The 27195-nt window shown below is 46.4% G+C and overlaps 1 protein-coding gene, 1 long non-coding RNA gene and 3 other non-coding genes across 7 annotated transcripts in view; 1 reads left to right on the forward strand and 4 right to left on the reverse strand.

Annotated features, from left to right (window-relative positions):
• The window catches only part of RAB26 (RAB26, member RAS oncogene family), a 37103-nt gene extending 15539 nt beyond the window's left edge, over window positions 1-21564 (forward strand). For 2 of the 3 annotated variants that reach the window (XM_043970144.1, XM_043970128.1), the window contains exons 3-9: window positions 11317-11358; window positions 11479-11545; window positions 12085-12137; window positions 16819-16884; window positions 17128-17184; window positions 18284-18360; window positions 18820-21563. In XM_043970144.1, coding sequence (XP_043826079.1) covers window positions 11317-11358; window positions 11479-11545; window positions 12085-12137; window positions 16819-16884; window positions 17128-17184; window positions 18284-18360; window positions 18820-18922 — 465 coding nt within the window. In that variant the 3' untranslated portion in view covers window positions 18923-21563. Of the gene's footprint in view, window positions 1-11316; window positions 11359-11478; window positions 11546-12084; window positions 12138-16818; window positions 16885-17127; window positions 17185-18213; window positions 18361-18819 lie in introns of all 3 variants that reach the window. The other variant, XM_043970136.1, reaches the window with a different exon arrangement.
• An 886-nt stretch (window positions 21565-22450) lies between these two features.
• Window positions 22451-26977, reverse strand: LOC122735795. The gene is made up of 5 exons (XR_006354148.1): window positions 26643-26977; window positions 25311-25344; window positions 23685-24182; window positions 23393-23453; window positions 22451-22787 (listed from the first exon to the last, which is right to left on the reverse strand). It is a non-coding gene; the product is annotated as an uncharacterized LOC122735795 (long non-coding RNA).
• LOC122737769 lies at window positions 23564-23646 on the reverse strand. The gene has a single exon (XR_006354546.1). It is a non-coding gene; the product is annotated as a small nucleolar RNA SNORD60 (small nucleolar RNA).
• Window positions 25189-25272, reverse strand: LOC122737768. Its single transcript, XR_006354545.1, has one exon. It is a non-coding gene; the product is annotated as a small nucleolar RNA SNORD60 (small nucleolar RNA).
• LOC122737770 lies at window positions 25608-25691 on the reverse strand. Its single transcript, XR_006354547.1, has one exon. It is a non-coding gene; the product is annotated as a small nucleolar RNA SNORD60 (small nucleolar RNA).
• Window positions 26978-27195: the final 218 nt, after the last annotated feature.

Below are 27195 nucleotides of genomic sequence, written 5' to 3' on the forward strand. Positions count from 1 at the left end.
ATTCCTTGTCCAATAAAATCCAAGCTCTTCCTGGGCTCTGCCAACTCTGCACCTCTATGTATATGGACTTTAAGTGGGGCTGGTTCTTGAGTGGGGGATCAACTGGCCTGGGATATCAGTCTGTGTGTGCACTCATGTGACTCTAACCAGCAGAGTACAAGCTGTTGCTCTGGCAACACCCCTCCCCACCCCCCCACCCAGTCCCACCTCCTCTCCCAGGTCTGGGCCTCTTGTGAAAAAAATGACTCACTGGAAGCACAGGTGCCGTGTACGCCCTCCCCCAAAGTCCACACCTTCCTTCCTTCGCCCGCTGATTGGGAGATGGAAGGTGCCAAGGCGCACACCTGACGGATGTGTTCAGTGCTCTCAAGGTCACTTGGCTGGGCCTCGTGAGCCATTTCAGCAGGGTGCTCCGTGGCACCCTGATTGGGCATCTGTGACTGGGCAGCCTTACGGTGGCAGCAGGGGGCTGGGCGTGGTGCTGCCACTACCGCCTGCTCCCTGAACACTCTGTTCCCTCCGCTGCGCACATTAATATTCAAACCATAATGGCATTAATCTCACTTGGCTCGTCCTTAGTCCCATAAGGTGCTGACGTGATCGACCATAATAGCCTGGGATGAACCCAGGCGCTTCTCAAATGAAGAGTATTAACGGACTAAATAAATAGTGTTATTTGTAATAAACAAAACAAGATCCAATTTGTCAACAGAGCAGAGTAGGGCATGGCCACTTGTCCTATGTTTCCATCTGCAGGATGGAAACAGTGAGAAGAGTACTCGATTTAGAGTCAGAAGACGTGGGTTCGAATTCTGGCTCTCAGATTCATTGCCTGTGCAACTTTGGGCACAGAAATTCACTTCTCTGACTGAGTGTATTTCATAGGTTCATAAATCTGGAGCTGGAAGGACCTCAGAAGCCATCTAGTCCAATCCTCTTATTTTACAAATTAGCAAATGGAGGCTCAGGGCACTTAAGTGATTTGTCATATAGATTATTTAAAGGTTAGGGGTAGGATTTGGTTTTTTTTTTTTTTTAGTAAGGCAATTGGGGTTAAATGACTTGCCCAGGGTCACACAGCTAGTAAGTGTTAAATGTCTGAGGCCGGATTTGAACTCAGGTACTCCTGACTCCAGGGCCGGTGCTCTATCCACTGTGCCACCTAGCTGCCCCTAGGGGTAGGATTTGAACCTGTGTCTGTTCAGCTCAGGAACCAGGATTTGCATTGTACCATGCCATTTCTTCCTCTGTAAATTAAAGATGTTGGACTGGATGGTCTCTAAAATCCCTCCCTCCTCTAAACTGTGATCCTACAATCTTTTATTTTCCTGGGAGTTCTAGGAATTCGTGTTTGGGTTGATGCTCCCCAGGCATTCAAGAGGACTTAGCTTCTGATACCTGGAAAGTCCTAGAGCTTTGTCAGTTATTGTGTCACCCTTCTAAATAAAGAGGTAGGAGAGTCCAATGGATAGAGGGCTAGACTTGACATTAAGAAGCCTTGGGTTTGAATCCTACCTCAGACACTTCCTAATTTGCGAAATGTAGATAATAACAGAACCTGCTTCACAGAGTTGTTATGAGACCAAGTGAGATACTACACATGAAAGGAAAAGGAAGCAGACCTATGATTTCATTGGCATAAGAAACTCCTAGATAAAGGAAACTCCCTCTACCAGTGCAAGTGGGCAGCTGATCTGCAGCTTAGGGTGTGACCTAGAGCACTGAGGGGTTAAGTGACTTGTCTACAGTCACACAGCTAGTATGTGTCAGAGATGGAACTTGAACCCAGATCTTCCTGAAGCAGCAGGGTGATGTAGTGGGTAGATCATTGAACTTGGAGTCAGGAAGACCTGAGTTCAAATCCTGCTTCAGATGTGTACAAGTTGTGTGACCTTGGCCAAGTCATTTAACTTATCTAAGCTTCAGTTTCCCCATCAGTAAATTGGAGTTTGATAACAGCCACCTACCTTGAAGTGTCTTCCTGACTGACTGACTATATATATATACATACACCCATTGTTTGTTTGCTTGTTTGTATATTTGTTCAGTTGTTTATTTATGCTTGGAGTGGCCAGTATATACACAAATATATATGTGATTTCTCCTCCTCCACTTTCTCTTTCCACTGTACCACCCTGTCTCTCATGTAAAGCACGTTGCAATTTTTAAAGCATTCTATCAATATCAGTTATTATTTACTTGGCTGGTAGTTATTTCCTGGACTGTCGTTCTGGGCTTGCTCTGAGTCTTTGTGGAGGACTGTGCCTGGCTTGATAGCTTTTCCCAGGGCAAGATCCCCTTGATCGGCAGTCAGGTTTTCTGCCTTTTCTGAGGCACTGCCAGGAGGTGCTTTGGTGCAGCATGAAGCTTTTGCTGGGAAGCCAGATCTGAGACACCACATCCTCTCTGACTCTGAATGCAAAGAACTCTTCCTGCTGCTGGCCAGAGCGGGCCTGCTTCCATTCTAAGCTCTTTCTCAGCCTTGCCTGGCAGCGGCCGTCAGAATCCCAGTGACATAAATGTGCCAAGTCTGTTTTTTGGCTACAACCTGTAGGATCAGGTGGTGGAGAGCATCAGAAACAGGGCTCCTTGTTTACCTCAGCCCCAGGACTAGCCTGAGGAAGGGACAGAAGGGATGTCACCCCCATCTTTCACCAAACGGTGGGTATCCCATAAGGGAGAGCAGTGCCCTCACTTGAAGCTAAAACTCTCCATAACTTGGATCACTAAGCTCTCACAGATGTTGCAGCACCTGAATTATTGATGCTCAGCCTTTGCTGCTATCGGGAGCATGCTGTGGTGATATTTAGAGAGAGATTGGAAGTCTGTGGCAACCAAGGCGACAGATGATGGATAGATACCAGGTGGCCCCTTAGCCCATGGGTAGTTCTGAGCTCCATCCCGCTACCCTCCCCCTCCCCCTCCACACACACCATGTTCTGGCTGCTCTCCACCAATCAGTCCTTGGCACAGCCTGCAGAATCGGCAGATGGGTTGTCACCCAAGCCCTTAGCATGGGGTGAGGTTGGTGGTTTGCTTTCTAGAGATCTGTCATTGTGGCCAGAGTGCTGTCCTGTGTATGTGTGGGAGCATAGAATGACACGAGTCAGTAGGCCACTCTTTTTTTTTTTTTTTTTTTTTTTGCGGGACAGTGGGGATTAAGTGACTTGCCCAGGGTCACACAGCTAGTAAGTGTCAAGTGTCTGAGGCCGGACTTGAACTCAGGTACTCCTGAATCCAGGGCCAGTGCTTTAGCCACCCAGCCGCCCCCCAAGCAGGCCACTCTTAATTATCTGTGGCCCAGGAAAGGAGGAGAGGGGCTGTAGAGTTATAATCTCACACTTTTAGAGATTTAGAAATTAACTGGAGGCCCAGAAAGGGGGAGAGGACTTAGCTGACTTCAGTGGCAGATTTAAAAACAGGTGATCAGTCTTGAGGGAGTTAATCAGATAAGGCTCCCTAGAAGAGGTAAGCTTTGAATCGGCTCTTGGAACAGGGAAGACAAACAGCAAGAACAGAGAGGTGGAGGTGGACCGGGGAAGGGGACCCAACAGTGAAGTTTTAGATTTATGCCAACCTTGGGGGTGGAGTAGGGGTGGGGAGGAAGGTAGAGTGGAACGTCGTTTCAAGGATGTTTGAGGAATTCTTTTTGAGTTCTACCCAGGAAAGGCACAGCCTGATCAAGTGACATCAACAAGCATTTATTGAGTGTTTACTGGATGCATGTTACTGTGCTATGTACTAGAAATACAAGTGGGAGGGGGGGAGATAATTCCTGACTTCAAGGAGCTTACATTGTGGCATGAAAGAAAGCTAAAAACTGGGATAATGGAAGAGGAAAAGAGAGAGATGAAGGTACCTGGTGGGTGGGAGTGGGGGTGGGGTGTTAGACCAGAGAGTCAGAAGTGCAACTTTTTTTTGGGGGGGGGGAGGGGAGGCAATGAGGGTTAAGTAACTTGCCCAGGGTCATACAGCTAGTAAGTGTCAAGTGTCTGAGGCCACATTCGAACTCAGGTCCTCCTGAATCCAGGGCTGGTGCTCTATCCACTGCACCATCTAGCTGCCCCCAGAAGTGCAGCTTTTGTTTGTTTGTTTGTTTTGCAGGGCAATGGGGGTTAAGTGACTTGCCCAGGGTCACACAGCTAGTTAAGTGTCAAGTGTCCGAGGCCGGATTTGAACTCAGGTACTCCTGAATCCAGGGCTGGTGCTTTATCCACTGTGCCACCTAGCTGCCCCTGCGCCACCTAGCTGCCCCAGGAGTGCAGCTTTTAAAGGAATTAAGACATAGTTGGCCAGAGTGTCCTTAAAACAAAGGCCCTGGGAGCCAGCCAGTGAGAGACAGAGAGAGACAGAGAGATGGAAACACAGAGAGGGATGGGGAGAGACACCGAGACAGAGACATGAATGTTGAAAACTATCTTTACATGTAACTGGAAAAAAATACTATTAAGGGAGCAGCTAGGTAGCATAGTAGATGAAGCATGGGCCCTGGATTCAGGAGGACCTGAGTTCAAATCCAGCCTCAGACACTTGACACTTACTAGCTGTGTGACCCTGGGCAAGTCACTTAACCCTCATTGCCCCACAAAAAAAAATTAAAAAATTAAAAAATATTATTAAGATTGAGAAAAAAAAGAGACAGACAGATGGAGAGAGACAGGGAGGGAAACACAGTGACAGAGACAGACAGAGACACAGAGACAGACTCAGGCTACAGGGACAGAGGGTGCTTCCAGAGTGAGAGGTAGTCTAGCCTTGGAGGGAGCTTCCTGGGTGAAGGGGTTTCTATGGCATGGTAGAGTGAAGTGTCAGGAATGAAGCCTGTTCCCAGAATAACAGGAATTTCTGAAGTGGAAGAGGTTCCGCAAGCCATCTAGTCCCAGCATTCCCTCGCCAGAACACTGCACAAGTGGTTATCCACTTGTAGATCTTGCCTGAAAACCTCCAGTGAGGAGCTCACCACCCTTCTTTGCTCCAGTTGCCAGGAAGTTCATCATATGCCTCTTTGCAGCTTCCTCCCTTCCTAGTTCTGTCCTTTGAACAAGTCTAGTCCCTTGTGCAGGTGACAGTCCTTCAAATACTTGAAGACGGCTAGCAGTTCCCCCACCCCATGTCTTCTCTTCTCCATTCATCCTTTAACAGCTTCTGATGTGATAGAGACTCAAGACCCTTCCCCCACCTGGGGACTCCTGTAGGTCTTAACTGGCGACTCTTAACCAAGTAGCAGGGTGTGTACATCCCTGGGTCTAGCCAAGTTTCAGGAGAGGGGGAAACCCAGTCCTGGGCCTTGGAGGGGCTCCAGTGTGGCTGGAGGATGAGACTCACCCACAGGAAGCAATTAGAGAAGAATTAAAGGCCAGATTCCAAGTGTCCCGAGACTTCAGAGAAGAAGGAGAAGCTCCAAGGGAGCTGGAGCAGACAGGTAAAGCTCCTTGGGCTGAGCTTTGAAGGATGGTACTAAAAACTTTGAGACTGGGTGCTGAGATCGAGCAAACAGCGGTCAGGGCCCAGGGCAGAACAAGGTTGTCCAGGTCTCAGAAGCTGGCAGGGGTCTCCAGGATGGATTGGTTTTCACCAATTTAGTTACGAAGGTCTATATTCTGTGTTCATTTTGGTGCGTCTCCTTCTTCAGGAGTGGGCAAGGGCTTGCAGACTGTTGTGATTCAGTTGTTTCACTTATGCCTGACTCTTTCTGACTCCATTTAGGTTTTGTTGGCAAAGATACTGGAGTGGTTTGCCATTTCCTTCTCCAGCTCATTTTACAAATGAGGAAACTGAAGCAAATAGGGTTAAGGGACTTGCCCAGGGTCAGTAGCTAGTAAGCATCTGAGGTCAGATTCAAACTCATGACTCTAATCTCAGCACTCTATCCACTGAGCCACCTAGCTGCCTTGGCTTGCAGACAGAAGGTGTCCAATCAATGTCTTTTGAGTTAAGGGGCTACACTGAACCATCTGTGTCCACTCAATCTCCTCCCAACTGGCCTTTTGATCAATATTGATCAGGTTGCTAAGGTAGCTTAGATATGGGTCAGAGTTCATCCTAGGGCTAGGATACCAAACAAAAAAAGGCTGTACCAGGATGGAACTCATGGTCTTGCCCTCTCATTAGTTGGTTCTGTCATATGTTCTAACTAGTGAGCTCACCAAGCATGAACTCCTAACCCCATTGGGATAAACTTCTCTCATGTCCCAAGCCCACCACAGCCTCCTCTTTCATGTGTCTCAACCCACCTCATCAATTCCCTCTATACTCAATAGTCAGTCAATAAAACATTTATTAAGTGCCTGTTATGTGTCAGGCACTGTACTAAGCATTGGGGATAAAAAGAAAGACAAAAAACAGCCCCTGTCCTCAAGGAGCTCACAATAAAACTTTTAAATAATTATTTTTTTAAAATAATATTTTATTTCTCCCCAATTACACATAAAAACAATTTTCAACATTCACTTTTGGTTTTTTTGGTGGGGCAATGAGGGTTAAGTGACTTGCCCAGGGTCACACAGCTAGTAAGTGTCAAATGTCTGAGGCTGGATTTGAACTCAGTTCTTCCTGAATCCAGGGTCAGTGCTTTATCCACTGCACCACCTAGCTGCCCCTCAACATTAATTTTTAAAAACAATTTTGAGTTTCAAATTCCCTCCTTTCCTCCCTCCCCTTCCTCCTCTAAGGTGGTAAGCAACCTGATAGAGGTTATACGTGTGCAATCGTGTAAAACCTATTTCCATATTAGTAATTTCTCAGAATCTATTCTTAATCAACATTAATTAAGCAATTAATGAATTAAGCGCTGTGTTACAAAGACCAAACCTAAACAGACCCTGCCGTTGAGGAACTTAACATTTTTCTGAGGAATATGATACATATACAATTAAGTCAATATAAAGTGATTTCAAGAGGGAGAGAAGGCCAATAACTAGGAGAGTGGGGAGAGGCCTTGTGTAGGGCATAACACTCAAGCTGTGCTTTGAAGAAAGTTAAGGAAACATTCAGTGTAAGGCAGAGAAGAGGAGGGGAATGTGTTACTGATGTGGGGAGCTGCTCGGACAGACGTGGAAGCTGGAGATGAAATAGCATGTGCGAACAGGAGCTATTAGGCTGGTTTGTCTGAAACAAAGAACAATGTGACATATGGGGGGGGGGGAAAGGAAGGTGAGAGCTGGACTGTGGAGAGCATTAAATGACAGGCTGAGGAATGTGGATTTTATTCAGGAGGCAGTAGGGATCCATTGATGATTTTTGAGTAGGGGAGTGACCGTGATCAGATATTTTTAGGGATGTATTTGGCAGCTGTGTGGGGGATGGGTGAGAGAGAGGTTAATAACAGTGGCAGAGAGACCAGTTATGAGTTTATTGCAAAATAGTCCAGGCTAAAGGTGATGACAGCCTTCTGGGGTATTTCCACTGGGAAAACTAAAGCCCAAGGAAGGGAGGAAGGTGTGTGTCATCCTCAGGCCTTGTGCAGGATACTCTTCTTCCCTGCCCTGAGGAGAGAACCGAGCTGGTAGGAGTTCTCTGATTCTACAAATCCCCTGCTCTCTTAAACAAACATTTATTGAGCACCAGTGCTAAGCACTTTACAGATATAATATCTCATTGGATGCTCATTTGATGGAAGGAGAATGCCCCAGAATTGTGGGCAGCCCTAGGGAAATCTAGAGGAGAGGAGGGACAAATCAGAAGGCGAGGACGGGGCTCAGCAGCTTCCCTGAAAGGGAGGAAGCCACAGTCAGGAGTTCTTTTAAAAGGTGTTTCATTTCTGTTAATTGACCCTCAGTTATCCTGGGACCAATGATGGATTACGGGATTGTTCAGTCCAGTATTTGCTCCTCCTATGCCTTACTCTGGCATGTTAGCTTGGCAGCAGAGAGGGCCCAAGGCCCAGCGTCCTTGTGTGTTGCTGGAGGTGGGAGTGGGAGTGGGAAGGGTGGCTCTATATATAGAGAGCCCTGTCTGACCACGTGTCAGCTGCTAGGTTTTGTGGGAGGATGGGGCTCCTTTGTTAGAGATTGAGATGCATTATAACAGGTCTGTGGAGGGGAAGGGTTAGAACCAGGGAAGCTAGGTGGAATGTTTAGGGAGCCCCCAGCTCAGACGCAGGCAGAAGTGATGGGCATGCAGTATCATTTCCAAAGCCCCAAAATGTGCCCCCCCACCCCAATACCATGGGTAGCCTAGGCTGAGGCAGGGAACCGTGTCTGTGTCTCTCAGTGGGTTTTGTAATTAGCAAGTAAAGTTCCCTTAAAATCTCTAAGCTTGGGGGCAGCTAGGTGGTGCAATGGATAGAGCACCGGCCCTGGAGTCAGGAGTACCTGAGTTCAAATCCGGCCTCAGACACTTAACACTTACTAGCTGTGTGACCCTGGGCAAGTCACTTAAGCCCAGTTGCCTCACCAAAAAAAAAAAAAAAAAAAAAAAAAAGAGCCACTGGCTTTTTTTCTCTAGCCTTAGGTTCTATCCTTTGGGAAAATTGGAAAATGTTAGTGCCTGAAGTTTCAATCAGTTCTTCACCCACTAATTACCCATAATGAAGTCAAATCAATTAGGTTATCTCTGGGTTTGTAATTCTCTTTCCTGCCTCTGATTCCATGACTTCTGAGGATAGATTTTTGATGCAGGAGAAGAACAAGATAACCTTGACCACCCCTTCTAGAGGAGGGGTGGGATTCAGAACTGGTCAGTGACAATGCCCTTCCACCCTCCCAAACCCCAATTCCAGACACAGGGCTTTCCAGGCCCTTCGGCCATGTCCATGGTGAGAGAGTCCACAGTGACAATGGTGTCTTCAATATCCACAGGGACTTCAGTGCCCCAGGACCTTTAATAGGCAAGATCTGTTGGTGCCGCCTAGCAGATTCCCGCCCACCCCCAACCCTCATATAACATACCTCCAGTTTCCTATGCCCTGGACACCCATTGTCCTGCAATGAGGCCATTCAGGTAGGAGGTCACCCCCTGAACACAATTACCTCTCAATTAATGTTGATTCGGTTCAATTTTTAATTAACTCGAATGGATTAACAACAGTGTTCTTCCGTTGATTATGTATGGCTTCAAATCATGAAATGCCACGATCTCCAAGCAATCAAAATTGTCCATTAACCGAAGCAATAGAGAGCTAGGCTGTGGGCAGAAATAGTGTTAGAGACCGTTTAGAGTATTTAGACCAATTTAGGGGTGAGAAGTATCACTCACCAAACATTGGTTCAAACTCAAATAGAGACATATGCCTGCACATATTGATTTAGAAAATCACAGATTAACATTATCTAATTGTTAAACCTTTCTCAATTACATTTCTATCTGGTTTGGGGCCAGACTCAAGTTGGGCTGATCGTGTTGCTAAAGTGAGAGATGGGCAACCCATTACTGGTGACCTCCTAATAAAATACCTCCACTCCCGAGCATGCTGGGCAGACCTCTTGTGGAAGACTTATGGGGGAGGGGATGTGGTCTGGTTGCAATCTGAATGACTATGAGATTGCAGATCCATTGAAGAAGACTAGAATAGCTACCATATCTTAAGAGCAGCAAAATGTTAAAAAGGAGAAGGGACCTCAGAAATTTCATTGCATATACAGGCCCATGGTGGTAAGTGACTAGCTCAAGGTCACAGTGTGAGTTGAGGAGTAGAACAGGGATTATCACTCAGGTTTCTTGACTTGTAGGGGGAAGGGAAGGGAATAAGTATTTTTATATACCCATTATTTGTCAGGCACTGTGCTAAGGGCTTTACAAATATCTCATTTGATCATTAAGTCTGGAGTTCTTCGATATCACCACACTCCTATTGGGTTGTTTTTTCCCTGTAATATACGTAACCATCTCACACAGAACATCTGACCTCAGATATCTGGGATCTGGACCATTCTGGCTTCAGAGAGACTGGGATTTCCATCATTTGTGGAGAGTAGGACTGTCTATCTGTGGCTACACTGACAGTGACCTGGGCCGAAGGGGAGAGGGCTGGGGAGGTCAGACCTTTAGGCAGTGATTCACGCGTATGCTACAAGAGCCAAATTGGCTTAGAATCATACCTACTGATTATACTTCAGGTGTTTGTTGTAGAGAAGTATGGGGTGCTTTCAAGAGTTCAAAATTTAAAACAAAACAAAATGCCTTCCCTGGTTGTTCCTAAGAGGAAGGTAATAGCTTACTTTTTGCCAGCTTAACTCCCTCCTACCCAACACTAGTCACACCAAAGATAGTTTTTGATAGCAAGCAAACACATTTATCGAAGCAAATAGTGAGCAGAAATCAGGGAAGTCATACAAATTAGAGCAGAGAATGGAATACACAAAAGTAAATGAGTTCTTCCACTCAAAATGAGATTAAAAGGGAGCAGCTAAGCAGCACAGTGGATAAAGCACTGGCCCTGGATTCAGAAGGACCTGAGTTCAAATCTGGCCTCAGACACTTAACACTTACTAGTTGTGTGACCTTGGGCAAGTCACTTAACCCCCCATTGTCCCGTCAAAAAAAAAAAAAAGAAAGAAAGAAAAGGGAAAAAAAGAGATTAAAGCCTCAGCTCAATGGGGGCAGCTAGGTATCGCAGTAGATAAAGCACTGGCCCTGGATTCAGGAGTACCTGAGTTCAAATCCGGCCTCAGACACTTGACACTTACTAGCTGTGTGACCCTGGGCAAGTCACTTAACCCTCATTGCCCACCTCCCCCCCCAAAATAAGGTGAGATTTTAGCCAGGCCTTGAAGGATGGATAGAATAGAGGGAAGAGAGGAGGAGGAAGGAAGAAGGGAAGGAGAGGAGAAGCAAGAATTTAATTTGGCTTCTCTCCCAGCACCTTTCCTGTGTGAGGTCTCAGTTTAGACACCTCTGGGAAACAAGGGTGAGTGTGAACTTGCGTGGGTGTGAACAGAAAGCCTATCTGTATATCCCTATATCTCCCCGCCCCCGCTGCCTTCCACAGGAAGAGAAAAGGGAGAAGAGCTCTTCAGAACTCTGAGCCTGATGGTTTTCTTTAGGAGGCGCTTTCTCTTGCCCAATACCCTGAGGGGATCCTCCTTCTTGCTCAGAGGGAGCCTCCTCCATCCCTGTGGGACCATAGAGAGACTTGTAGCTGAGAGTGAAGACATCTGAGATTGGCCCATGTTCCTAGGCTGAGTTGGGTTGAGGGAATTCTCCTCCTGGAGGCAAGTGGACAAGCAGGACTGCAGACTCCTTTTATTGGGGGTGGGGGTGGGCAGGGGGCAGGCTAGAACCTCTTCAGATTGTGTTGGCTTTACCTCTAGGCCTGGGCCCAGTATCTCCCCTTGGGGCACAGTGACAGGGCTTCTTCCCTTTTTTCTAATCTTTCAGAATAAAGTCTTGAACGTGGATGGTGTGAAAGTAAAGCTGCAGGTGAGTGAGCCGAGGAGCTGGGGCTGGGAGGGGGTGGGGTGGATGGGTATCCCTAGGGCTCTGCGAGTGGATGGGGAGGTGGGATAGTGTCTATGACTTGATGGCCTCTCTGGGTTTCAGATCTGGGACACCGCTGGACAGGAGCGGTTCAGAAGTGTGACCCACGCCTATTACCGGGATGCACACGGTGAGCTCTGGGCCCAGGGAACCTCTGAGTCCATTCTCAAAACTTTTTTTTTTTTTTTTTTTTTTGGCGGGGCAATGGGGGTTAAGTGACTTGCCCAGGGTCACACAGCTAGTAAGTGTCAAGCGTCCGAGGCCAGATTTGAACTCAGGTACTCCTGAATCCAGGGCCGATGCTTTATCCACTGCGCCACCTAGCTGCCCCCATTCTCAGAGGATAGATGTGTCCAAGCAGGAGAGCAGAGCGAGAGGGCTGGTTTGGATACCCATATACAGTTGTATACAGCAGCTCTTATTCTGACAGAGAAAGGATGGAGGGAGCCTTAGAGCCCCTAGAGGTGGGTGGGGGTCTTCAGGCACTTGGGGAAAGGGGAAGGGTTCATACTGGACTCCCACCTGAGTCTTGACAGTCAGGTCACTGCTGCTGCTGCTGAGGTGTGTGAATGGCTTCGATGAGGTAGGTGTCATGTGAGAGAAGTGTGATGGATGACTGACTGACTGTGAGAATCCTTCACATCTCCCTTCTTCTCTTTCTGCCCACAGCTCTCCTGTTGCTTTATGATGTCACCAACAGAGCATCCTTTGACAACATCCAAGTAAGTGATATGGGACTGTGTTGTGTGCCAGAAGCTCTCAGCCTAAGGCAGGGGGAGGGACAATATGACCTCTCGGTGCCCTCATCCTAACTGATAGTGGCGTGGCTTGGGCCACTGTGTTTGCAGTGAAATGAATCTCCCCTTCCCTTCCCTTCCCACCCAGACGTGGCCTGCACACAGCTCTGAGCAGAAGCTGTAATGGGCTTGGACTCTGCCCCCTTCCTTGCCACACCCAGGCATCCCACCAAGGGCCAGTCGAGCAAATAGTACGCCAATGTTTGCCAGGAAAGCATATGAACATATGGAGAGCGGAGTCTCGGAAACAGGGATGTTGGCAATAGGAAACAAAGCTCCTAGGCAGCAGATGGAGGAGGGCTGATGGGGTCAGCCCTTGACTCCTCTCACGGAGGCCCAGCACCAGGGTTTCTGAAGCCCTCAGGACAGGTTGGGAATCAAACCTCTTCCTCAATCCCTGTGCCCCACAGACTCCTCATTCTAAGTTCTGTGTCCCCGCCCTGACCCCAACTGTGGTGACCTTCCCTTCCCATTAATGCCGTGTCCCCCAATCCCCATGCCTTCCTCTTCCCTCATATTCTGTGTCCCCCTAACCCTCACACCAGGTCCTCTGTCTCTCAAACCTCACCCTAGGCCCCATGACCTTCTTCCAACCCCTCTCCAGATAACTTGAGGTCCTCACCCAACTTTGGCTCTCACAGAGAGGGAAGATTGTTAAGCCTCCAATTACCCAGCTCAGACATCTCTCCCCTCATTATCGAATAGGGGAGAGGAACTGGACAGGTTCAACACTGAGGACTAGGTACCTGGGCTCAGTTAGAGTTGTGAGTGGGAGGAGATGGAGTCTGAAGGCTTCCTTTTGGCTCATGGGACAGTGTTCCTGATCCATGCCTTGCTTGTCTAGGGACATGATCTGATAGATGGGGTTGGATGGGGACATCGAGGATCTGAGGACAAGCTGCTGCAGTGAGTCTGACAAGAAGGTGGGGATGTGCTGGATCTGATTGGCTAGTCTGGAATAGTTAGCTCCTGACTTCCCATTTTTGGGAAGGCTAGAGAGTGTCTCAATGAGGTTTACCAGGATGGCCAGCATACTCGAAACCATGCCAGATATGAAATCCTTGGAGGAACTAGGGATGTTTCAATTGTGGGAAAAGTGGGAGAGGGGAAGAAAGGAGGAAGGGATCCATGATTGCAAGCTCCTGAGAGGCAGTTGGGTGAAAGAGAGACTGATTAGACTTATTTTTACTTGACCGTACAGGGCAGAACCAGGAATAATGGGTGGAAGATGCACAGAGGCAGGCAGATTTTGGTTCTATAAGTTTCCTAACCATCAGATCTGTTAGAAGTGACGCTGGCTGGCTGGCTCAGGGAGTAATGAGTTCTTCGTCCCTGGAGGTCTTCAAGGAGAGACTGGTGGGCAACTCATCAGGGATGTTGTTGAGGAGATTCCTGTTCACAGAGGTTGGGCTAAATGACCTCTGAGGTTCCTTTAAGTGGCCCTATCTGTGGGGAAAGAGGCCACCCCAGCATCTGTCCATCTCTCTTCTTCTAATGCTTAGTGGGGAACAAATTCATTTCAACATTGATCAAGGTCTCAGTGTATGCCTTGAGCATGGCCCTAGAGACTGGGGGAGATGATAGAAACTCTAGATAAGACATAGATCTTATTTTCATCCTAGGAAGGGAATAAAGAGACACACAGAGCAATTGATTTGGAGTCAGAGGACCTCTGTTCCAACTCAAGGACTTTCTTCCTGTGTGTGACCTTGGGCAAAGCACTCTAAGCCTCAGTTACCTTAACTGTAAGATAAAGGGCTTCGATTTGATCAAGGGTTCTTATTGTATATATATATTTTTTTAATTTTTTTTTAATTATTATTATTTTTTTTTGGTGAGGCAATTGGGGTTAAGTAACTTGCCCAGGGTCACACAGCTAGTAAGTGTCAAGTGTCTGAGGCCGAATTTGAACTCAAGTCCTCCTGAATCCAGGGCCGGTGCTCTATCCACTGTGCCACCTAGCTTCCCCTTCAACGGTTCTTAACATTTTTTGTGTCCTAGACCCCTTTGGCAGTCTGGTAAAGCCTATGGACCCCTTCTCAGGATGTTTTTAAATGCACAAAATAGGAGCAGCTAGGTGGCGCAGTGGATAAAGCACCAGCCCTGGATTCAGGAGCACCTGAGTTCAAATCAGGCCTCAGACACTTGACACTAGCTAGCTATGTGACCCTGGGCAAATCACTTAACCCTCGTTGCCCCAGGGGAAAAAAGACAAAAAAATGCATAAAATAAAATATAGATTTACAAGGGAAATCAATTCTATGTAGATAAGTCAAGTGGACAGATCCCAGGTTACTAGACAATCTCTAAAGTGCCTTATAAGGTTCCCTACAATCCTATGCAGCTAGCTATAATGTAGCTAAATATGCTATGGTGGGTTTTGGACCTCCAGTGAGGAACTTCTCCTACATAAGATGAGTGGTCTCTGGGGAATGTATAACTTAGAGAGTTTTCCGGGGCATTGAGAAGTTACCTCGATTTGCCCAGGGTCACACATCTAGTAGGTACCAAGGCAACGTTTGAATCCAGGTTTTCAGGGCAGCTAGGTGGCGCAGTGGATAAAGCACTGGCCCTGGATTCAAGAGGACCTGAGTTCAAATCCAGCCTCAGACACTTGACATTTACTAGCTGTGTGACCCTGGGCAAGTCACTTAACCCCAATTGCCTCACCAAAAAAAAAAAAAAGAATCCAGGTTTTCCAGCCTACTGTCCTCTGCCTCTCAAGGAAAATCAAGGGTTGGCTAGATGTTCTCTTTAATGTGCCTTCCAGTTCTAAAATTCTACATTCTAGCCTACTAGAATTATAGGGTATCTTCTATAACAGTATAAACTTCTGTAACAGTTGAGCTGAGCCCGAGCATAGTCTGTGCGGACAGATGTCTGCTGCTTTCCATGCTCAGCTTTGGAGGAGCTCTCTATCCTTCTCCCATGGTGGTGGTTGGGGGTAAGGTAGCTCAGCCTGAGCCCAACCCAAGGCCTGAAGGGTGGGTAGGACTCGGCTTCCTTCCTGCCCTCCCTGTAGCTTATAGCACAGAACTGATCTGAAGAGATGGAAGCCAGACCAGACCTACAGTGGGCAGGGCGGGGAGGGGGGAGAGGAGGAGGAGGAGGAGGGGGAATGGCAGTGACATCTGGACACAGTAACTCAGGAAGTGTACAAATAAATTCTCTCTTCCCCAACTCCTTCATTGAGGAGTGGGGGCCATTGGTAGCGTTGTGCCAATGTCTCTTTACCTCCATCTAGTGGTGACTTCAAATCTAGGCTTTTGCTTGTAACCAACAGTAAAGGTTGTTGAGGTGGAATAATAATAATAATATCAACAATAACCATAATAGCAAACATTTGTATAGCACTTACTGTGTGCCAGGGACTGTTTTAAGCGCTTTACAATTATTACCTCACATGATCCTCACAACAGTCAAGGGAGGAAAGGTGCTATTATTATCCCTGTTTTTATAGATAAGGAACCTGACACAGGGGTTAAATGACTTGCCCAGGGTCACACAGCTAAATGTCTGAAGCTGGAGTAGAACTCAGGTTTTCCTGATTCCAGGCCCAGTGCTCTAGCCACCACACCACCTAGCTGCCCTTACAAGTCTTCCCTATTAAGTCCCGGATTCCCCCTGACCCATTTCAGAATTCCCACCTACTCCCTAGCCCTCAGTTTCACAGGGGCCACCTTTTCATCATTTGAGCAGGATATGTAACTCTCTCACTCTCTCAGGGCATAAAAGGCTAAAGGGAGGCACTTAAGGGGATGTTGTGGTCCCCCACAAATGCCCCAGTAGAGCAGAAGGGTGTGATCAGAACCCTGTCTCCTGAGGTATAGTAAAAGGGGAACTGACTTCAGTCAGAGTATCTGGGTAGGTTTGAGTCCTAGCACTGTCACTAGCTAGGAAAGCCATTTATCCCCGAGCCTCAGTTCTCCCATCTGTCAAATGGGAACAATAATTGTGGCACTGCCAATAGGCACCACCACTGAGGGATTTCGAGAACTGAATGGGATACCTCTAAAATGCTTTATAAATCCTAAAAGTGCTATATGAGGGTGTGCTAGCAAACAATTTAACTAAGCACCTACTTTGTATAGAGCACTATACTCAGCACTGAAGGAGATATTGGGGATTTTTTTAGTCTTTAATTTTTCAATTCAATTTTATTTTCTGTTCTGAATTCTCTCACCCCTCACCCACTGAGAAGGTAGGAAAACCAAAATTGTTAGAGTTTGGGACTGCATATGGAGATCGAATTTAGACACAATAGCTGCTCTTGTAGGGCTTTCTGGCTAGTAGTATTAGAGAAATACAAAATAAAGTCATTGAGGTCTGAGGGGAGGTTGTTATTGCAAGGTGTGGGGGAGATTAGACACATGGTACATTTGGGGTTTTTTTGGGGGGAGGTGTATGGATATGTGATAGTAGGCACTTAACCATTTGTTGAATGAAAGATGAGACAATCTGGGAAAGTAGTTACAGTTGACCAGGGAGGCAAGGAGACGGGCTCTGGGTCCAGGGTCCAGACTCTTGGACTATAAGGGGAAGAGGCCCTTTCTGGTCAAGGTTCTAGGATAAGCAGGCTGTAGTTTTCCTTCTTCTTTCCCCATAGGCCTGGCTGACTGAGATCCATGAATATGCACAAAAAGATGTGGTGCTCATGCTGTTGGGAAACAAGGTAGGTAGTGATACATAGCAGCCTCTCAGCCTGACCTCACCCAGGGCAGAAGCAAAGCTGGGCTGCTGGGGGAGAGCCCTGGGCACTAATGTCCCTGATCATCACTCCTTAGTGAGTATCTATCAGCAGGTGGTTGCGATTCAGACTCAGCTTAAGCCAGACCCCAGACCTTCTTGGTGGCTACAAGGCCTCAAGAAGCCCAGAAGGCCTCACTGTGCTCCCATTCCTTGCACCCCATCTTAGGTGGACTCTACCCAGGAGCGAATGGTAAAAAGGGAAGATGGGGAGAAGCTGGCCAAGGTGAGTGCATCTCTTAAGAGTGCATGTGTTGGGGGGCAGCTAGATGGCGCAGTGGTTTAAGCACCGGCCCTGGATTCAGGAGTATCTGAGTTCAAATCCGGCCTCAGACACTTGACACTTACTAGCTGTGTGACCCTGGGCAAGTCACTTAACCCCAATTGCCTCACTTAAAAAAAAAAAAAGAAAGAAGGAAGAGTGCATGTGTTTGATTAGGGATGAAGGGATGGGAATAGGTCAGTTAGTAGAAGCGCTCAAGGGCAGCAGCAGGGAAGATCTGGTTTATGTCCAGTCTTGTGATTTGGTCCTCTGTAGGAAGTGGGACTCACTATCAGAAGCACATACACAAGCGCCAAGTGGGCTGGCGGCCAGGCTCTAATTGCAGTGACCTGTCTTGGTCCCAGATGATGAAACATACTTCCCTCCTCTTGTGAAAGAGGTGGGGCACTGTGGGGATTGAATGTTGATGATGTGCTCAATTTGTTGGTAGGTTTTTACTTAACTGTCTTTCTTTGTTACAGGTGAGCTCTATCCAGGGTTGGGGTGGGCATGTAGGGAAATAACAGTGTGGTAAAAAAAGAAAAAGCCACTAACGAAACCTATTTTTAAAATGGGACATCTGAAGCCTGCTGTAATATCTCAATGCTTGTTGCCAAGCCCCCTAAGGCCCCTTTTCTCTTGCCTCAGCCTATGGCTGAGGGGATTATGAGCTGACAGAAGCACACTCCTTAGACCCTTGCTGCAAGATCCCAATACTTACTTGAGGACTGGGTAGGGACTTACTAGCTATGTGACCCATGGAAAGTCACTTAACCCTTATTGCCCCACAGCAAATAACTGAGTAGAGAGATAGCTGGTCAGCAGATTCCCTTCTCCCAACTTATGCTGAGGGGAATTCATTGTCAGATGTCCCTGGGACAGACCTCTAGTCCACAAACTCTTAACACCCCAGAGGAAGGCAGTTGTTGGGGGTGAGAACTGATCTTGGAGACCCCAGGGCTTTTGGTGGTGAACCTTCCCCCTACCCTAAAGGCCCCCAGGATTATGCAGGAGGGCCTGCTCGATGCTCAGCTCCCCTCCAGCTGGAAAGCATGTTTTACAGGAGTATGGGGTGCCCTTCATGGAGACCAGCGCCAAGACAGGCCTGAATGTGGATTTGGCCTTTAAGGCCATTGCAAAGTAAGTCCCCTCTTCCTCTTCCCCCTCTGTTTTTCAAGATCTTCTGGGATTGGGTAGCTGGGTTTCTATTTTGGGCTTGGACATGTGCATGGGAATGTTTGTGGGGGCATGCACTGGATTTCTATATGGTTGACCTTCCTGCTCATTGAAAGCTCAGAGGCTCCCCGTCCTTGGTGGCCTGGACCCATTGCTCATTCATTCAAATAGGCGTCCAAGCTTTGGCTTCCTTCATGGTGCTGAGGGAGTTTGGGCTGTCTCTCCTCCTCTCCCTGGCCCACTGCCCAGCTGGGCTTTCTCCATACACACACATCATTTGCATTTTGGGAGAGAGGTCAGCACATACCTGCCAAGTATCTTGTGACAGTTTCTAGCCTGACCTCCGTATGTGCTCAAGCAACCTTGTCCTTGAGTCCAAAGATGAATAACCGGGTGCTGGCTTCCCTATCTCTGTCCTTGCAGGGAGCTGAAGCATAGGTCCATGAAGTTGCCGAGTGAACCCAAATTCAAGCTGCATGACTATGTGAAGAGAGAAGTCCGAGGCTCAGGCTGTTGCCGCCCCTGACCTAGAGTTCCCAGAGCCTGCTAGCCCTGCCTAGGGACAGGTGACTGTGCTCCAATGCATTTTGTGAGCCACTTTTCTTGTGGACAGTATGTGCATGTCTGTTGTGTGTCACTCTTTGTAAAGGTGAAAGAAGGGAGGTGCAGAGAGGACAGCAAATGGGGTGGGAGAAACAATTCTCCTAGGGGGAAGTGAATGGTGATGGGCATTTACTTTGAAGCAGCAAGGTTCTAGACCTCTCTGGAAGCATGGAGCTGGGATAGCCAGCTCCACACTCAGTTCCTGGAATCAAGGTTCAGTAACTTCTCTTTTTGACTGGTCAGGACACTCATTCCCTGGCTCTGTAAGGTAATGATGACAAGGGCACTGAACCTCGTCAGTCTTGGATGTTCAATGTGGCATGTTCCCTTCACAAAGCATCTCACTTGACTAAACAAGTTTTGCCAAAGTTGTTTACAGACAGGAAGAAGAGAAGGGTCAGACCCTTCAAAAGGACATGCCTTTGTCCTTGTTTGGCTGCTCACTGTAGGTGACCTGCCTTTCCAGGAAGAAAATGCTGGATTTTATTGTAATCTTAACCAATCTGTTGGTTTTCCCACATGCTAACTCACTGGCTTTAGGTGAACTTCAGTTTCACCCAACCTGCATGCAGAAAACCAACTTGAAGGACCATTTCCATAGTAACAGGGCCTCGCCTCCACGCGTTTTTGCTGCTTCTCTTCCTTATTGCCCTTAAGTGTATGGTTGATATCCTGTCCGTTTGATTTCTCAAGGTTTCTTTAGATATCCCTCCTTTACATAAAGCCATCTATTCCTGAAGCTAGAGTATAAAGAGAAAGGTTGTGGTTTCCCCAAATTTCAGTTGGAATGGGCAATCATGGAAGAGTCTTAAGGGTTGCTCTCGTTATCAGAAAACAAAAAGCCGAAGATGAGTTTCACACTCATCTACTGCTGAACTAGTTCACAAGGCAAGGTTATATTTCCGCACTACCAAGGTACCTAGGATTAAAACTCAAGCGGAACTTTCAAGAAGACAGGTTACACATAAGGTAGGCCTTTAGTATTTTGATGGCAAAAGCCAATCAAAAGATAGGGACCACAGAAACTATTCCAAGGACTGTTTTTTAACCTGCCGGGGGTGGGGAGGAAGAAGGCTAATAGTTTCTCAGTCTCATCAAGATAAACAGTTTAATAATTCTGTCCCAAGAGGAATTAGCAACACTAGTATTTCAGTGTTATTTCCCTCCCTCCTTGTAGCTGGTGTCACTTTAGAGCCCTACTCTGCCGACCAAATGGGATTCTAGCTTTGTATTTAGAGGGCCTATTGTGTTCCTGGACCTGCATCCTTTGGACCCATTAGATTGTGAGCTCATTGAGGGTAGGGACCATCTTTTGCCTTTTTGTATCCAGTGCTTAGCACAGTGCCTGGCACATCGTGGGCAATTAACAATTTTTGACTGACAATAACCTGTACTGCCCTGGATGCTGCTGTCTGGCTGAAAGCTGGAATAGAGGGTCAAAGTCCAGTCTGAGTACGCCAACCTCCAGTCTTGCTTCCTAAGAGCATTAAGTGCACACAAGATTTGCTTTTATCCTCTTTACTCCTTGGGAGGGTGATAACCTCTTAAAAATAATTTAAAACCCAGGTACACATTATGAAGATAATCCACATGGTAGTACTTTAAGGTCTTTTCCTATTACAAACTGGAAAATGGCCTCTTTTTTGTGTTCTTCTCATATAGGATAGTCATGGATAAAACCGATCCCTTACAAACATATAGCTTTTAACAGTTTCCAAGTGCATTCCTGTCATCTGTCAAGTCTTTCAATAACCCTGAAGTAGGCAGGGTTCCCCATTTTATGGGTGATAAAACATTCCTATTACCCCAAATGGTTACACAGCTGGCCCTCAAACCAAGCCTCCCAATACCCCCTCTAACACGAAACCTGTTTTAACTGGGCTCGGCCACAAGGCTATTTTCCCCCCTTAAAAAATAGTCCTTCAGCGTGCATCCCAGTTGAGATAAGCTGAAAAACAAAACCCCATTTCCATTGTCTTAAACCAAACCACTGGTGGGGCTTGGAAATAAATGATAGTGGAGTGGGGCAGGGCGGTATAGAGAATGCTATCAAAGCACATCTAGAGGGCCCCTATACACCAGCAAACTCCCCATGTGGAGACCAAGTAAAATATTTTACAGGGAATTATGAAACACTTCTCAAAATTTACCAAGTCTTATTTGACAAACTGGCTGAAAATGTGGGCTCTGATCAACAAGTTTCAGGGGCTCACCAAAAAAAGGTCCAGAACAGTAATTGTAACAAGGTCTTGAATCATTAAATCAAGTCATCTTGATGGCAGCAGTATAACTACTGAATTCTGCAATGGAGCGTACACAGTATATAAAATACTGCATCCCAATCAGGAAAGTAGACTTAAGGAGGTCCAGTGTCTATAGCCCTGAATTCAGTGGTTATACTGTATTAAGTCTGATAAGCTTTTTATATCACAAAGTGCTGCTGAAACAAGACTAAGTTACTCTGACCTTGTACAAACATCTTTCTCGTTGGCCCTTCTATTCGTGGCTGTTATGTTCTACAATGCTGTCAATAAAGTCTGTTGGTTTTTTAAAGTAGTGTTGTTTTTTTGTGCTTGGCCACTCAAAGTCACTGGGAAGAAATTTTTTTAATTACCCAACTATATCAAATCAAGATAATCACTTGTACCAGCGTGAGACTCTACCAAGATCACACTTTCAGCCAAGGGCATGCAGTAGAAAAACATGTCCACTCAAAACCTTCTTCCAACCTAACTTGTACACTGCTTTGCCCTTTTGCTTCCTACAACAATCTAACTGGCAAACTCCCAAAGAGATTGCCCAGCTCACACTTCTTTCCAAAAACAATTCAGTTAAGGGGATGACCATAAATTTGGCTCTGTTTGCTGTTTCAAATTGGCACTCAACTTGGGAAGATCTGTAGGGCCCAACTCATAAGGGACTGCTGTAAAAAAATTGACGATCTCTTTCCAGGCCTAGTCAGGAAACAAGGATATCAAAAGAATGGCATTACTGTGTTTTAAAGCAGATACTGGTTCTACTAGATATAACCTTCAGCAAACCAGGAGTGGATATATAAAGTCTTTCAATTCCTTTTTAAAAATGTGATTATAGGAGGGGCAGCTAGATGGCGCAGTGGATAGAGCACTGGCCCTGAATTCAGGAGGACCTGAGTTCAAATCCGGCCTCAGACACTTGACACTAGCTGTGTGACCCTGGACAAGTCATTTAACCCTCATAGCCCCGCCAAAAAAAAAAAGGGGGGGGGGGGAGAAGAGATATTTTGAAGTTGGCAATGTCCATTTCTCAGTCTTGTCTGCTATACTACAGAGGGGACTCTTATTCAAGTTTAATCACTGAGGTCCCTTAGATGGTCTAAGGGTCCTTTCCAATTCTAAATCCTTTGAGAACATTGGTACCAATGGCCCACCCAGTGACAGATTTAAGAAAATTAAGTGGTAATTTACCAATTTTCAGTTTATTCAGAAGAACTTCAATTACAATTAATGACATAATATAAAGGGCGAACGAAAAGTCAAAGGGGTTTCAATTTTTAATAACTCCTTTGTTTTTAATTCGCAATACCAGAATTTATATCATGTGTGAAAAATCAAATCTTATAAATGTCCATTTTCTGCTCCACACAAACGTGGCCTTCCTAAACCTCTTCCATGACACCTCTTAGTGTTTCAGGTTCCAGGACTGATTTTGGCCCGAATACCATTCTTCAGCTCTTGGAGTGTCTGAGTCTTGCTAACAAACTTTTTCTTTGAGATAGCCCCACGGGAAGAAATCAGGAGCCCTAAGATCTGGAGAATGCAATGGCCAGGTTATGTTGCAACCAGAGAAATTATTCAGCCCTCTGGTGTGTGAGCTGTCACTCCATCCCACTGGAACCACATGTCATGTTTATCTTGAATTGCTGGGACTAAGAAATTTTCAATCACCATCTCCTGTAACACTGACAGGGTTCCCAACATGGTCTTCAAAAAAATAAGGGCTCACTTCTTCTGACGTCACCCACACCAGACTACACTCAAGTGGGTGCAATTCCCATTGGTGAACTGTCCTAGGATTTTTCCAAAACCCAAATCCTGCAGTTTTGTTTGGTAATGAAGCCATTCAAATGGAAATGTACTTCATTTGACATTATCAGCTGGTGGATAAATGCAGGATCTCCCCATGCTAATTCCTGAAATCTGACTGCATATTGCAATCTGTGGGCATAACCTAGAGGCTTCAGCTGTTTGAGAATTTTATACAGTAAATGGCTATTTACCTGTTGTCAGCTACTGTTCAGATCCACCACCAAACTGCCCTTTTACCATGGGCAGACTGGATTTATCTTCAAGGGTTTTTGTCCACTGTGTCCATGTCTGTCCCTCCCCCCCACTGCTCTAAAACTTTAACTTACCCACAACACAAACAGAAATGTATGCAGGAGAAATTGTTGTAGCTTGATATCATCCCAGAATCTATTAAAAACAAAAAACACCCACATATTTAGAAAGAACAATTCTCAAGGGGCTGGTGACTTCCTGCCACTTATTTTTCAATTCATGTCCAATTAATTATAATCTTTATTGAGCCTCAGTCTTGCTATATAATCAAACTGCATAATGCAGGTTTCATACGAGGTGTCAGAAATGGAATGTCTCATCACAGGCTCAGACTATCTTAAAAACAAAAACATGTACAAATCTCACCTGTTTGGTGGTTAAGTTCATCCACAGCACTTGGGTCTTCAGCAACACTTCCTTACACACTCAACTGTGGCCTCATTACTAACTGAACAGGGTCTGCCTGTTCATGAAAGGTCACTTACTGAACCCTGTTCCTCAAAGCAACCAAATGTTGATTCAAATAATCAATATGCTTGGAGAATCTTTTATGTCACAATGGCTACAATATGCTTGTTGGGTCAGATTGATCCTTGTTTTTGGTTTTTTTCCCCTTTTGGGGGTGGGGGGGCCCCCTGCAGTGGGGGTTAAGTGACTTGCCCAAGGTCACACAGCTAGTTAAGTGTCAAGTGTCTGAGGCCAGATTTGAACTCAGGTCCTCCTGAATCCAGGGGCGGTGCTTCATCCACTGTGCCAACTAGCCGCCCCTGATCCTTGGTTTTAATAGTAAAATTTCACAATTTGTGTTCACTGTTTGATTGTGAATTTTTGCATGGCTAATCTCCAGGGTCTTCTTTTTAAAATCTATAAAGAAAAATAAATAAAACAATTTTCAAAGTTATTAAAACATCAGACCCCTTTTCTTGATTTTTGGCTCAACCTGTATAACAAGATACCAACCAAGCAATGCCAATGCAAACTAAGGGTGCCATTTGCCTAATCTTGAGCTCAGACACCAGCTCCCTGCAAACTCAAGCAAGCCCAGACACCTGCACTAGGGCACAGAATAGCTGGAGGTGGTCAATGGAAAGGTGTGAGTGATACTGCACTCATACTCTCCTAAGATTGGGAAGGAAAACAAGCATTATGTATAAATCTATTACATAATATAAAGGATGCATTTATTAAGCACATACTATGTCCCATACAAATACTCTCTCATTTGTTCCTCACAACAACCCTGGGAGGTAGGCGCTACTATCTCCAGTTTGTAACTGAGGCAGAGGCAGCATCTTAAAACAGGCTGGGGAACCTAGGTTTGGCGTCAGTGGCTTTTGTTGTACAGGTCCTGAGATATCTGCTAGCAAGTCCTTGGGTTCTGGGCTGCATTCCTGAGGTGAGGCATCTAGATGAGGCTCCAATCTGGCAAACAGGGCTTTGGCCTGATATGTGCTATGTGTAATTCATTTAGAGGATATCCAGGAGAGGGATGAAGCATAAACTCTGGGAAGTAGAAGGTTGCTTCAGCATGGAGCTATGCCAGGCTTTTCATTTTAGATATAAAGGTTTGAGAATTTTATACAGTGAATGGCTATTTACCTGTTGTCAGCTACTAGTTAGACCCACCACCAAATTCCCTTTTCACCATGGGCAGACTGGATTTATCTTCAAAGGTTTTGGTCCCACCCCCAGCTCTAAAACTTTAACCCACAACACAAACAGAAATGCATGTAGGAGAAATTGTAGCTTGATATCATCCTAGAATCTATTAAAAACAACAACATATATTTAGAAGGAACAATTCTCAAGAGGCTGTTGACTTCCTGCCACTCATTTTTCAATTCATGTCCAATTAATTATAATCTTTATTGAGCCTCAGCCTTGCTATATAATCAAACTGCATAATGCAGGTTTCATACGAGGTGTCAGAAATGGGAATGTCTCATCACAGGCTCAGACTATCTTAAAAACAAAAACATGTACAAATCTCACCTGTTTGGTAGTTCATCCACAGCACAGGGTACACCTAAAAGTTTAAACAACACAGTTATTGGGGGTAGCTAGGTAGCGCAGTGGATAAAGCATCAGCCCTAGAGTCAGGAGGACCCAAGTTCAAATTCAAGTTTAAGCTGGCTTCAGACACCTGACCCTTACTAGCTGTGTGACCTTGGGCAAGTCACTTAACCCTCATTGACAAACCAAACCAAACCCCAGTTATTTTCTACAATTCACCTGAATAAAACTCTGAACAAATTGCAGTTCCTGAGTAGAAGACGACAGATAAAATTGCAGCCTCAGATCTTAAGTATAATCAGGTATTGACATTGGCAATACTCATACGAGGTGTCAGAAATGTGTATTTCATCACTGGCTACAGAGAAGTTGTGGCAAATGACCTATGTTAATTCAAAGTCAGGTTTACTATATGCCGGGTGCTCATTTCAGAGAAGAAGAATACTTTTACAAGCAACTGTAGAATTACCAGGACCTACCTGAGATCAGGTTAGCTGATAACTCTGAACAGGAAAAATGATATTCCCTAAGCTTTAAAAAAAAAAAAATCCTCCTGTGCTCTCCCACTAGGTGGCAGCAAATAAGCTGCACTCGAACTGCTTTCTAAGCGTCCCAGGCTCAGGCTTACTGCCCCAGACTTTCCCCAACCAAACTCTCATTACCTGGATTGATTACTCCGTGACTCATGGAGTCACCTGGGCACCAAGAGTCAGGGCAGTCAACACACATTTACTAAAGCCCCTACTATGCGCCAGGGCCTGTGCTAAAGCACTAGGGCTACAAAGAAGGGCCAAAGTCAGTGTGCACAGCGGATCCAGTTCTCCTAGGCTAGAGCAAGGGGATTTTACCTCGGGGCCCGTGGCCATGAACTTTCTCGCGAGCAGCCCGAGCTTATTCATGCCCATAGCCGGAGGTGAGATAGAGAGGGTCTCTCGTCTCCCCCTTATAAAGAGGATCCCTAGGATGAGAAACTTGCTCCTGAATCCCCAATCAGTAGCCCACCTTAATCACCAAGTTACCAGACCAGGCCTCCCGGAAAGCAGACAAATAAAAATGAAAATGCCTTTGGCAAGGAGCACGTGGTGGCGGAGGGGCAAATTTTAATCCTCTTCCCCCACCCCCAATTTCATAAGCGGCCTGACAGCAAAGCTGGTGCTGCCTAACTTTGACCCCGGACAGATGTCGTGCCCTTCTCCAGACCTCAACTTCCCCATCTATAAAAGGAGCAGAGTGGACGACAATCTCGTTTTCGCTCCACGTGGCGGGCATAGGTAATAAGGGAAAGCCCGCCCAGCCAGAGGCCCCGCTCACCTCGACCGTCCGGCGGCGCCGCAGGAGAGCTCCACTTGCAGGAGGATGGGCCGAAAGGGTGAGAGAGGAAGGGTGAGGCCAGCAGGCACCGCCAATCCCTGCCTCAAACTCGGAAGCAGCGGGGCCCTACTGAGCTGAGGTTCGCAACAGGACTTCACGAGCTCCATCTCCACTCCAAAAAGGCGCAAGAACACGGAAAGAATGAGGAGCCCGCCTCTTCTGGTTTTTATAGGGGACTGGCTCTTTGGCTCCATGATTGGACTATGTCCGCCGGAAGTAACCGCCCACCAATGCCCCTTGGCCCTCTGCCCCGTGATTACCGCAGCTCGCAGTCGCACGGGCTGTCGTTTCGACTCTAGTTCACCAATCTGACGATAGCTAGCGTGCCTTCTCAGCGGGGCCACTTCCAGCCACGAGAACCGAAACTTCGCCTTACTATTGGGTCTGATCGGGATGGCTGGTGAACCAAAGCCAATAACAAGCCAAATTGTAACATAGAGTGATTTTGCTGTCTCCAATCAGGACTGGCTACGCGCGAGCCGCCGGGAATTGT

This window comes from Dromiciops gliroides, chromosome 1, assembly GCF_019393635.1.
Source record: "Dromiciops gliroides isolate mDroGli1 chromosome 1, mDroGli1.pri, whole genome shotgun sequence".
In the NCBI taxonomy this organism is placed as follows: domain Eukaryota; kingdom Metazoa; phylum Chordata; class Mammalia; order Microbiotheria; family Microbiotheriidae; genus Dromiciops; species Dromiciops gliroides.